Source organism: Amaranthus tricolor, chromosome 3 (genome assembly GCF_026212465.1).
Source record: "Amaranthus tricolor cultivar Red isolate AtriRed21 chromosome 3, ASM2621246v1, whole genome shotgun sequence".
Taxonomy (NCBI): domain Eukaryota; kingdom Viridiplantae; phylum Streptophyta; class Magnoliopsida; order Caryophyllales; family Amaranthaceae; genus Amaranthus; species Amaranthus tricolor.
Window position 1 is genome coordinate 23,649,796 of NC_080049.1, and position 13,079 is coordinate 23,662,874.

General features: G+C 31.5%; 2 protein-coding genes across 2 annotated transcripts; both read right to left on the reverse strand.

Annotated features, from left to right (window-relative positions):
- Positions 1-6,653: 6,653 nt before the first annotated feature.
- On the reverse strand, positions 6,654-7,725 carry LOC130808176 (uncharacterized). The gene has a single exon (XM_057673643.1). It carries the CDS (start codon positions 7,693-7,695, stop codon positions 6,919-6,921), a length of 777 nt encoding a protein of 258 aa, XP_057529626.1. The 5' UTR covers positions 7,696-7,725; the 3' UTR covers positions 6,654-6,918.
- A 1,588-nt stretch (positions 7,726-9,313) lies between these two features.
- LOC130808472 (uncharacterized) lies at positions 9,314-10,831 on the reverse strand. The gene has a single exon (XM_057673946.1). The coding sequence runs from the start codon at positions 10,829-10,831 to the stop codon at positions 9,314-9,316; it is 1,518 nt and encodes a 505-aa protein (XP_057529929.1).
- Positions 10,832-13,079: the final 2,248 nt, after the last annotated feature.

Below are 13,079 nucleotides of genomic sequence, written 5' to 3' on the forward strand. Positions count from 1 at the left end.
GCCACGACCAAGTCCGTAACCACAACCACGACCACGACCACGGCCACAGGAATTTCCTTGTTCAAAAGTATTCATGCCACTCTTTTCGTGATATTTTCCACGACCTTTGCCTCTTATGAAATAGTTCCCACGATGTCGATCGCGCATTTTCCTTTCAATCATATTTATCTCATTAAAGGGCATAGACCCTACAGGTCTCCTGTTGTGATTTTTTAATAATAATTCATTATTTGTTCTGCAACAAGAAGTGTTTTCAGCAATTCATGATATTTCTTAAAATGTCTTTTACAATAATGTTGTTGTAACAAAATGCTATTTACGTGAAAGGTTGATAATATTTTTTCTATCATTTCTTCATCTGTTATTAGTTGTCCACAATAGACTAATTTTGATTTTATCAGATGAAGGGCTGAATTATAATCACTAATTGATTTGAAATTTTAATTCTCGCCATTCATTGATGGCCTTTGGGACAAGTACACTTTTATTATGACCAAATCTTTCATTTATCTCTTCCCAAAGTAATTTTGGGTCTTTAAAATTGGTGTATTCGTGTTTGAGATTGTCGGTTAAATGACGTCTTAAAATTGATGCAGCTTTTACCTTATTTTCCTCAATTTATATGGGATCTCTTTCAATACCCTTTCCTTTGTCAGCAGGATTATGTTCAATTATTGTGTATAATAAACTTTTTTCTTTTAGATATAATTTGACATCTGAAGCCCATTGTATAAAATTGTTTCTGTTAATTCCAAGGCATTGAATTCTCTCTTTTTGAGATCAACCATTATTTACTACAATTGAGAAAATGACAAGGTTATTTAATGACTTTGTGTATCAATAGAGATATTAAAGCATATTAGTATTATCTCCCCTTGATTTAATATCTCAAATATAGTAAGCACAATATAATCATAAATAAAAATAAAGTAGATTGTATTAATAGATGATAAAACAAAATACAAATTGCTAAAAAAAAAATTACAAGATTTATAATTTATATTTTGGATAATAAGGTAGAGCATTAGCGCTACGAGTAATACAATTAAACCCATAATGATAATGAATGCTTCTAGTATTTTACTTATATTGTCGGCAATTTGATTGATGTGGCTGTTTGTAGATGTATTGTTTGCCATGGATGGTTGAAGGAAGAAGAAGATGAAGAAATAATTTATGGGTTAAAAAAAATTTATTTATTGTGTTGGGATAAGGTGTGAGTGGTGTGTGTGTGTGTTTGTGACGGGTAGAAGACCTTAATTAAGGGGTGAAAATTCCATTTTCATATTTTATCTTCAAGTTTAATAAAAATGTGGTAAAAAAATTTATTTTATTTTATTTTTTTATTTTTTTATTTTTGTATTTTTTGGTTCAGAATCGAACCCTTAACGATTTACTTAAATTATAATTTTCGGACCACTCTGGCATTCATCGCAGGGTGATATTTTTACAATTAAAAAGGATTTTATATTCTGTAGAGCTAATGTAATCATGTGTGCTAATAATCTGTGTTATTGGTAAATTAAGACAACTTTTTATTATTGGGTTTACAATGTTAACAAATGAGGGTATAATAAATTAAATTTTATTTATTTATTTATTTATTTTTATTTATTTTTTATTTATTTTATTTATTTTTTTTTAGTATAAGGTGAAATTAAATTTTTTTTTGAGTTTATTAAGTGATTATATACGTATAAATATATAAAAGTTTGATGTATATAATTTTATAGACTAAAGTAACCAAATGCATATCCACATAATATGATGACATAATCAGATAAATAGAAATAAAACGGTCCATAAAGGTGATAACAATGCTAAATTAACCAGTCCATAAAGGCGGTCATTGCAAAATAATACTTGCCAGTCCATATAGGCGGCTGAAAAATAAAAACAAACATAAAGATTAAACGACATTATTGAAATAAATTATTTTATGGGTTAATAGTCTGAAAACGTTTACTACTAGTCTCTTCGCCTTCGTCATTTTTCCTTTTATTACTTTCTTGTGGTACCATAGGATCATTAGTAGGTTGGACTAGTGGGTTATCAGTAGGTTGTGGTGGTTGATTAGTAGGTGGTTGTGCTGGTGGATTAGTTGCATTATTGGGACTTAGCATTGAGTTTTCATTTACATTGGTATGATTTGGATTATGTCTTCGCAATTGGTTTGAACCACTACTAGTTGGGTTGGTAGTAACAGATATACAATTTTCTTTAAAGATAAAGTATAGAACGGTGTTAGTAACACCTTGAATAATAATATTGATACCGTTTTATTGTTGGTCCATATTGTGGCTAAAAAAATGTGTTATAATGTTTTGAGAAGAAAAAAAATACTACCTTATTGGATTTTTGAGAGCGAAAAATTGGTGTTGATAATGTGTTAAAAGGCAGGGAGAATATAAGGAGAAAAGTAATATAAGGGATTGATATATGATTCGTATATCAGTATATTGCATGTATTTACAATACAAGAGTGATGCTTTTACACTAAACATTACAACACTATTCATAAAGATAAGATTCTTCATTCCAATACATTCATGAATTGTCATATCATTTATAATATCTGCGACTTTATTATACTAAGTATGAAAGGATTGTTGGACAAGATGAAATTTAATGGTTAGTATAACTTGTAGATATTGCTAATCTTTAAATACTCTTAAGTATGGAAAGATCGTTGGATAAGTTAAAAGGAGTGCATGTATGCACGTTGACACATATAGAAACAATCAAACAATAATTTATAATTGTAGAAAATCATAATGGTTAATTTGGTTAGGGTTTAATCTGATAAATATTGGATTAATATTAATTTATTAATCAGAGGAACACCTCTATTTAAAACTTAAAATAAGGAAACAAAATATTTACCTAAACCTAAATAATAGAAAACAAAATGCCTTAATATGTAAATATTAAAACGATTTTAACTTCCTAAAACATAATATTCTGAAAATAATATTCTTTATTTTATTCTACTTCCTATTTTCTTACACTTCCCCTTAAGTTTGGTTTTGAGATCATCGAGACCGAACTTGCACAATAAATTTTAATTTTTCGAATCCAATTGCCTTTAACAAAAAGTCTGCTAGTTTATCTTTTGATTTTACGAAGGACATTTTTACGATCTCTTCGGCAAATTTGTCATAATTACTTTTCAATTTTTTTGATTTAGATAAAAAATCAAGAAACAAACTGGGTTGGTTTATTTTATTATTTGGGTCAAAAGAGAAATGGTTTTTTTTGTTGTGTGGATTTGAGCAGATCAAGGATAGACAATTGAGTTTTTGTGGGTTTAACTTATCATCATTAACACTAGACTTTGCTAAATCAAGCTGAAGATCAATTCTTGTTTTTCTTTCCTTTTCAGCTTTGTTATCATCACCACCATTAACTTTATTATCATCTTCATTTTTGTGTTTTACATCCGTTTCACTATCCATGATGAAAACGACGATGTATTAGAGTTCGAACAATGTGTTTCAAACTCCAATATTGCCAAGATTGAGTGTATGAAGTTTTAGTGACAAACAAATTACGCTATCAATAATATCAATGTTTGTAGGAGAAAATAAAGCAATAAAATGACACAAAGATTTAACGAGGTTCGCCCAACTAAGGCGACGTCCTCTGGTGTGTAGTATCTCTTATATAATCAAAAGGAGTTCAAAGAACTCTCAAATATGGAGAATTACAATAGAGAAGAGATATAGGCTAGTGTTTGGCTTGGGGTGTATTTGTGGATTGATTACAATGTGAGTATGAGAGCTCTATATATAGTACTAGATACAAGAATACCAATAGCTCTCATGAATACAACATTAATATAGGGTAATGAATAATATGAAATAATTCCAAGAACTTAAAAGGTCGAAAATCAGCATCCCATGCACATCAGAGGATCCGCTCGACCGGATCAGAGAGCTCGCTCGGTCGAGCGAGTATCAGCTGCATTCTGGAGTATTCTGTCTGACCGCTCGACCTACCAATATGGCTCGCTCGGTCGAGCAGCCTGGTCGAGCGGCTCTTCAGAGAGCTTCTGCTCGACTTTACATTTTAGAGCATCTTGAATCAACCTTTCCACTTCTTCATTAAGTCCCATAAATCTCACACTTCATTACTTTATTAATCTATACTTAATCACCATCATAAATCAATCATCAAAACTTAACTTAATACACGCACATTAACACATTCATGGGATTCCATCCCAAAGGTCACACATGAATGCACCTCATCAAATGTGCACTCAAGTCACACCAATCACAACAATCTCCACCTTGACTTGAGTTCACCCAAGTCAATGGAATTCTCTAATTCACTCCAACACAATATAACAACTTACAAAACATCATACTCAAAAATAAAAAACAACAACACATGTGCATAAACATAGCACATGCACTAAACATGCCCTCAAAGGGCTCACAAGAGTATGCTTTTAATTACCAATCAAGTCCATATATCTCATGGACTCATTGGGAAATGTTGAAATTACTCTCAAATTGTCATTAAAAGAAGTATCATTTACACACCTTTGTACACCATGTCAACATCATTCAATCTAAATTCTAAACAGACTATTCCAATTAAGTAGAATAATTATTTATGTTCATTATGCAAATATAAGCACATTACTAACAATAATTAGATTTAAGTATAAGAAAATATAAAAATAACACACAATTTTTCATTTGCATTTTATCAAACAAAATATGTGCATGATACAATTTTGATTACATTTAACAAAATTAAAAAAAAAATTATGTGTCGTCTTAACACTACATTTCAATATCATTTACTTCGTACCGTCCACAAAGGACAATAAATTTAGTTTTAAAATTTTTTTAAAAATAACTTGCCAATGATAAAATTTTACTATCATGATGAAGTTTTTTGCATGATAAAATTTAAAAACTAAATTTATTATCCTACATGGTACGAAGGTAATAACTTTTTCTGAGTATTTTGTTCATCAATTTAGGGGACAATATTCTTATATTCCATATTCATTAGCCAAAACTTGCTTTTCATATTACCAATTCCCCTTTGATTTTTACACTCTAATACACAAATTTAATCTCAAATATCTTTAATTATGTATAATTAAAAATTATTGAAAAAAATAATATAAATAAAATTTACATTGAAAGAAATCAAACAAGATCTCACTTCATTATATTTTGACTTTTAGATTAAGAGAAAAATTATACTCCTTTCGTTCCTTTTTGTTTATTCACTTAAAATTTTTCCATTTTAGAAAAGAAAATTTTTAATTTGATTTTTGAAGTATATATTAAAGATAAAATATATTCATGTGGGATGTTGTTAGATTCATCTTGATGCAAAGATTTTTAATATATAATTTTACAATTTTTTATAATGCGTACTTAAAGATATTAAAACTCAAAGTTTGCTTTAAAAAGCGTGCAAAAAGTAAAGTTGACAAATAACAAGGAACGAAGGAAGTAAATTAAGGGGTGTTTGGTATGAACTTTCCTCTGTTTCAATTAACTTGTAATATTTGTTTTTTCACGTTGTCCAATACAATAATTTAATCTTTAATATCTCTAATTCTATATGATAAAAAATTATAAGAATTTGATATTAATAATCTTTGCAATGAGACGAATCAAACAAGATCTCACTTGACTATATTTTAACCTATAGATTAAAAACTATTTACAAATAAAAAGTGATGAATGAATAGTGTCATTTTTGCTAATGTTGCAATTAATATGGAATGGAGGAAGAGCCAAGCAAAAGATTCAATTACCATTACTCCATATTTTTTATTTGGTATAATATAAGGTTAATCCAATCTCTTTTGTCAGGGTAATGAATACCTTTTATTTTGTTACCACCCATTTATGTCAAATAATAAATTCCTTTTTATGATCAAATAAATGTTTTATCTTATACTCCCTCTGAACCAATTTAGATGTCCCATTTGCTTGGGCACGATTATTAAGGATACCAAACAACATATAACTACAACTCATATCTTTACCCTTACTCCTCTTTATCATTTCCCTTTCAATTACATTTTATGTTTCATACCAAACATTCCATAAAAATGACTAAAGAATAGTGTTAAAAAATCAAGGGAAATTTCACATGGTAGCAACCAGTTTTCATGAAACGTCAGTGGTAGCACTTTTATAAGATTTTTCCATTTTGTAGCATCTAGTTTATATACTATCTAACTGTCGTAGCATTTTCCGTTAAATTCTTGTTAATTTTCCTTTAATTCATTATTTTGTAAGATTTTTCCACATGGTAGCATGCAGTTTTTGCTCTCAATATTTAATTCACCATTTTAACATTTAATTCACTGATTAATTTATCAATACCCTAAAATATTTTAACAATTACGTAGATATGTATTAGTGCTTGAAATGCACCTTTTGAGCTTATAAAATAAGCATTTTGAATTTTTTATTAGTGTTTGTAATGCACGTTTTGAACTTTATAATGCCAATAATTTGAATGAAAATAAAATTGTTCCAACATGTAAGGGCGTTGATAAATTAATCGATGAATTAAACGTTAAAATGATGAATTAAACATTTGAGAGCAAAAATTGAATAATACCATGTAAAAAAATCTTATAAAATAATAAATTAAACAGAAATTAACAAAAATTTAACAGAAAATGCTACAACAGTTAGATAGTATATAAGCTGGATGCTACCATGTGAAAAAATTTTACAAAAATACTAATGTTTCAGGAAAACTAAAAGCTATGAAATTTCCCAAAAATCAAATAGATAATTATTGAGGGTTTAAGATTCAATGAATTCATTTTCAAGTGAGCACACAAAGGCCTTCTTTTCAAAAAAGGTTTACAATTAATGTATAACATCATTTTCCTCTACAAATTAACACCATAAAGAAAAGCAAAAACTAACTACTGGAGACAGACACAGTACAAGGGCGTTGTTTAGGTACAAAGCGGTACACCATAACACCAACTCGCACTCCATCAGACGGATTATCACGATGAATCACATCAACATCAAAAAACTTTCTAGCCTTCTTAAAAAACGCCGCTTCTTTCTTCCACCTCTTTAGATGCGCCATCAAAAACATCCCTCCTCCCACCACCAAACACTTCAAAGTTTCCAACAATGGATCATAAAGATGATCATGATACACTACATCAGACCCCATGATAACATCGTACTCCCTTCCAACCGCCACCATTTGATCCACATTTCCCCAACTAAGCTCCTTCGCTACAACGGCCCCCCCACGCGCGGCTATGACATCAGCGTTTGCAGAAACGTTAAACTCGAGGTTAGGGATCACGTGAGGGAGGTCCGTGACGGTGACTTCAGCTCCGAGGATGACGGCGGCGGATATTCCGACAAGGCCAGTACCAGATCCGAGTTCGAGGATGCGAAGGCGACGGCACGTGTTGGGAAGGTATTTATCAAGGAGGCGCGTGTCGAGGAGAGAGAAAAAGGTGGTGGCGGCGGGCCATAGTTGGAAGGAAAGTCCTTGGGAGGGGAGTTGTTGGATGGTGACGTCAGTGTTGAGGGAGGTGATGTGGTGTCGTTGGGAATGGTGGTTTTGGTTTTTGGTAGGAGAGGGTGTTTCTTGTACTACCTCACTAATAACCATAGGGGGGGTATTATGTTCATTTTGAGGGGATTGAAGCTGAGTTTCTAGGTTTGACATATTTGAAAAATGGGAGTAAGCTGAGTAATATGAAAATGGCACTACCCATCTTATAGGGTTGACTCATTCTTTTTGAATCATGGTGATGGGCTTGTTGCCAACGAGAAGGCTAACCCGACTTAATATGGATTGACCTAATATTTAATTTGAAAATTAAAAAAAATAATTTTCGTCTAAAAATAACCCTTTTAAAATATTTAGGGTATGTTTGGTTTAGCTTTTGAAAATAAATTTTTATTTCCTAAAAGTAATTCCGTAAAAAGTGTTTCTAGAAACAAATGTGTTTGACCTCATATTTTTATAATGAGTTTTTGGGAAACAAAAACAATTTGTGTGTTTGGCCTTTTTTTTCTATGTTTACTTAAAGTAAGTGTTGTTATATGATGGAAAAACATACTCCCTCCGATCCTTTAATTTAGTCCCATTTCCTTATTTGGCAAAACCTTGAATTAGTCCCATTTCTATTTTTGGCCATCCTTTTTTACTTAAATACCCTTAGTTCACACACGTAATTACGATTTTACCCCCGTTAACCCTACTAACCTAAAATAATTAACACTCTAAACTCACATTAATCACTCCCTCCCTTTTATAACCTCACCTACTCTGAATCCCTTCCCATCCCTCCCTCTCTCTCCCTCTCTCTCATCTTCATCTGTTCGTGTTCTTCACTGATCTGCATCTTCATCTGAATCCCTTGGTTTACGGTTTATTATCTTCATCTTCATTTTTTATCCACCATCTTCGTCTTCTTTGAAACCCTAATGCTTTTAGGGGTTTTGTAAATCTGGGTTTTTTCCCATCTTATCTGGGTTTTTTCGAACATGGCCTCTCCAACTTCTTGTCTTTCTTGTTTGTCTTCGTCCCAAGAAAGTGATCCTACGATTGGATCTCCTAACCCGTGGTTTGATTTCTACAATCGTATACCTACGACTTCTGATGAAACGGATCCTAACTGGGGAAGAAGTATAACTTATGAAGATGAAGAAATACAAGGAATGTTTGATTTACAACTGGATCTTCAAGATCTATACATTGAGAACTTGTTCCCTTCCTCAGATGAAGAATCGTTGGATGATGTTGATTTGGTTTCTGATTTTGATGTTCGAGGCCCATTTTCTCGTATGGATATATCTTTCCTCTATGACTAATGATGATTTTTTTTTGTGCTGGTGATGGTATGCATGTCTTTTGTGTTCTGTTTTTGTTGCCCTATGATTTTTTTTTTGAGGGTAAACAATTGGTTATAGCTACAAAATCTCTAAATCCATTCATTTTGCCAACAATCTAGGGTGTTAAGTTCATAAGCCACCAAACATCTCGTTTAGGAGGCTATGTTCTTGCCAGATGTAGGAGGCAATTGGTATGGGATTTGGGTTATCTGTGATGAGTTCAAATTGTATCTCTGAGATGAATTTGTTTTCAATTTGTTTTTGAAGCCATCAATAAAATGTTACATGATTTTTCCTTCTAAATGTTTACGGCTAAACATCTCCCCTATTTCAATATTACATCATGTTTAGACCTAAACATTTGCCTTACACTGTAACCCAAAAGTGAGTACAAAAGGAAACCCAAAAGTATACTCATGTGTGTCATATTTACATGGTTCTGTTGTTCATGCTGGTGTTGCTTCTGTTGTTGCTTCTGTTCTTGCTGGAATATATGCTGTTGATTCTGTTGTTGCTTCTGGTATTGCTTCTGGTATTGCTTCTGGTATTGCTTCAATTGTTGCTTCAATTGTTGCTTCTGTTGTTGCTTCTGGTATTGCTTCTGTTGTTGCTTGTGATGTTGCTTCTGTGATCCCCAAGTAAAATAAAATGCCCTCCAATGTAGTTTTATCCACCTTTGTTTCCAGATACCTTAGTGCCTGGTAAATTGTTTCCTGCTGTACCCCCAAACAATGTGGGAGTCTCCCTTCCCTTTCTAGTTTTGCTTTGCTCATGTGTGGAATTGCATAATCCATACCACCTAGTTTCTTAATAACTTCAATTTTACATGCTTGCAATGTGATCCATACATTCTTCAGTGCATTTGGTGTTAGATTGTCAAATGATGTGGTTACTGCCTTAACTAATTGTGAGTAGTTGTATGCTGATTTTTGATGCTGTAAAGATTGTATTGACCTAAAGAACCCTAAGTCTAGCACATTCATATCCGGTGAGTTAGGAGGTTGTTGCACTAAGTGGAAGTTAAATCCATCTAGTGTAGCCACCTCTCTAAACACCTCATCATCATCTATAATGTGTGGTTTAGCATTGTCCTGTTGAATGAAAATTGTTTTGCTTAAATCTGATGGCCATTTAAGTCTAATTGCTGGTAGTATCTTGTGCACAATCATGTCTCTTGTGTGTTCTTTAGTGATTGATTGTATTGGTTTGGTCTCTGGCTCTCCTCTCTTTCTGTTTTTTGAACTTCTTTGTGCTGCCACTTCATGTGTGAATGGAAAAATGCCTATCTTTCCATCAAAAATCATCTCACCTTCAATAGAAAAGATCGGTCTTGCAACGGCACACATAAACATGATCTTGGGGATAAATCTTTTTGATTGGATTTCTCTATGAGGCTCTATTTCATCTTGAGTTAGATAAAATGTTTGTTGTGTCCTTGTAATGTAAAACAACTTTTCATCAATGTGGACTACATTTTTCATTTCATTAAATGTGAAATTCTTTGTTTGCTCATCTAAAATGCAACTACTAAGACAAAAAATTAACCTGTCGAGTTTATTTTTGTCTGTAAGTAACGGTTTGATTGCGTTGGTGTGCTTGCGAAAGTACCTCTTTTTTTTCCATCTGCATACTGTGGTGTAGCTTACTTCCATAGCCTTTGAAAGTGATCTTAAGGTTGTCTTCTTCGCTTTTTCAATTGATTTGAATTTGTTTTCATCAAAGGCGATTCGAGCTTTACCGTTGGTCAATGACTTCATATTGTTGACATTAATTGGTAAATTGTGTTTTTTTTGATCACGAATCTGTCTCCATATCCTTCCGATTGTCCTCCTATGCAAATCGTACTTCTTCGCAATTTCGTTGATGAACCCGTGTTGTAGCTTCCCATTACTGTTTGCTGACGTTAAAAGGTCATGCATTATTTGAGTCTTAGTGAAATTATCTACATCTTTTTTTTTTCCCATTGTATATACTGTGAAGTTGGTGGAAAATAAATGAAGTGTTTGTCTTCTTCAGTTAATGCTGTCTTATATACTTACATTCTTTCTGTTTATGGGCGCAATTTTTTTCATTTTTGGCGCCATTGACATTTTCATTCTTTGGTTTCCCTGTATTGTGTTAGTAATTGTCAACTCATTTGATGGCTAAAGATCAGATTTTTTGTTCCAGTATCTTTGCAATCCCTTTATCAGATTTTTTTTGTTCCAGTACCTAAAGATCAGCTGTATTTTTCTTATTGATGGCTTACTTTCAAAATGAAACATTTTGATTTTTTGTAGTTATTTTATTAATTTTGAACACTAAATGCATACCGTGTTTGTTTTTTTATAAATCTGAAGTCAACGAAAGATTTAATATCCGCATGCGCATGTGGCGAGAGGGTTGCTCGTTTTCAATTGCCGTTCAAAAAACGTTGAAGAAATCAAGGAAGTATTGAAGACTTAGCTTATTTTATGAATTTGACGGTTTTTGTAATTTATTTGATGTAATTTTTTGTAATTTAAATTAACTAGTTTAATGGTTGTTTAATTAAAAAAAAATTCGGAAATGTATTAATTTCAATTATTAAAGCTCAAACAATGTCAAACCCAATTTTCCCTCCAAATTTCATTCCATATACTTTATTAATCAAAAAGAGGGAATCATTAACAATTAATCCACTTACTTAAAAATACCCAACTACCACCTTTTACATGGACCCCACACAACCCTTAACATCCGTGCCCAACCTATATGGGACTATATAGAAAGATCGGAGGGAGTATAACATATACTAAAAAATAGTCGAGTTAAGAACAAAGCATCAATTTTAAGAGAAACACCAAAAACATATAGCATACACTAAAAAAATAATCACTATAATGTTAGAAAAAAAATTCAAATACACTAAAGTAATTGAAAATAAAAATAAATCCCAAATTTGACAATTTACAATATAGAAAAACATATTTAAATGCGTTAAGAAATTTAAAGATAAAACATATATGAAATTTTGATGTAATTTGATCGCATAATATTCAATAAAAGTAGAATTACTTAAAATAATTGGGATGTTAGGTTGTGATAAGTGATAACAAATAAATAATTACGCAATGAAGTAGAAAATTATGAATTTTGAAAGAAGATATGGGAAAAGAAAAAAAACGTAATGAAAAAAATTTTCATTGGTTATTGGAGAAAATATATGACTTTTTTTAACATAAAATGAGAAAAATATGAAGCTCTTTAAGAAGTTGGGAGGAAAAGTTACAATTTATAGCTTCTCCTCTTGATCTTGTAGAAGTTATTTTTAGCTTTTTTTTAAAAAATTATTTCAACTTCTCAACAATATTGTATTTGTCTAAATTTTAGCTTTTTTATTGCAGAAATTATTGTAAAAGTTTGGCCAAACACTATCTAAAACACGTTTCTAATGCTTCCATTCTAAATCTCTAAAGGCCCAAGAACCTTTTCATCCTTTAAACTATTCATTTACACTGTAATATTCTGTTTCATTATTTGCTTATGCGTTTTTTTCATCAATTTGTTTTTCTTTAGCAACATTCACTCTTAACTAGCAACTTCAAGAATGCAAGTGATCCATTTTGAGGCTATCATTAGGAACTTTAAAATGGGTATTTGTATGCAGTAGAGTAGGTTATCAAATAGTACATATATTAGTATATGGTTTATGTGGGGCTCCGTTTATGTATTTGGTAGTAGATGAGGGAGTTTCCAAATGATTCATCGAAATTAGGGAGTATTTTTTTCTTCTGTCTAGAAAATATGGTTCCCAAGTCATCCTAGTAAAAAGGTGGATCATTGATTTGTAAACTAATCAAATTTCTTCATTAATTCATCCATTAGGTTAAATATTGATAAATTATGTTTGCGAAAATCAATTAATGACGTGTGTTTCTAGAAGCTACTACAATGGCGTGAAAACTGCAATTTCATCCTATTTTCTTGAAAAAAAGCCGGTTATCAAGTTTGTATTGTAGGTAAGCAATTTCATAATGTCAGTCATCAGGTGATAAGTCATCATTTTAACAGGATAAGTCATTATTTTAAAACTACAAATAATCATATTAAGCTTATTATATACAACCTCAAAATGAGTATTTATAAGCAGTAGGTAAGCAATTTAACATTGTCACTCATCACTCTAACATGATAAGTCGTCACTTTAAGTTTATAAGTAATCACTTTAAGGCCATCACATAAAACCTTAAA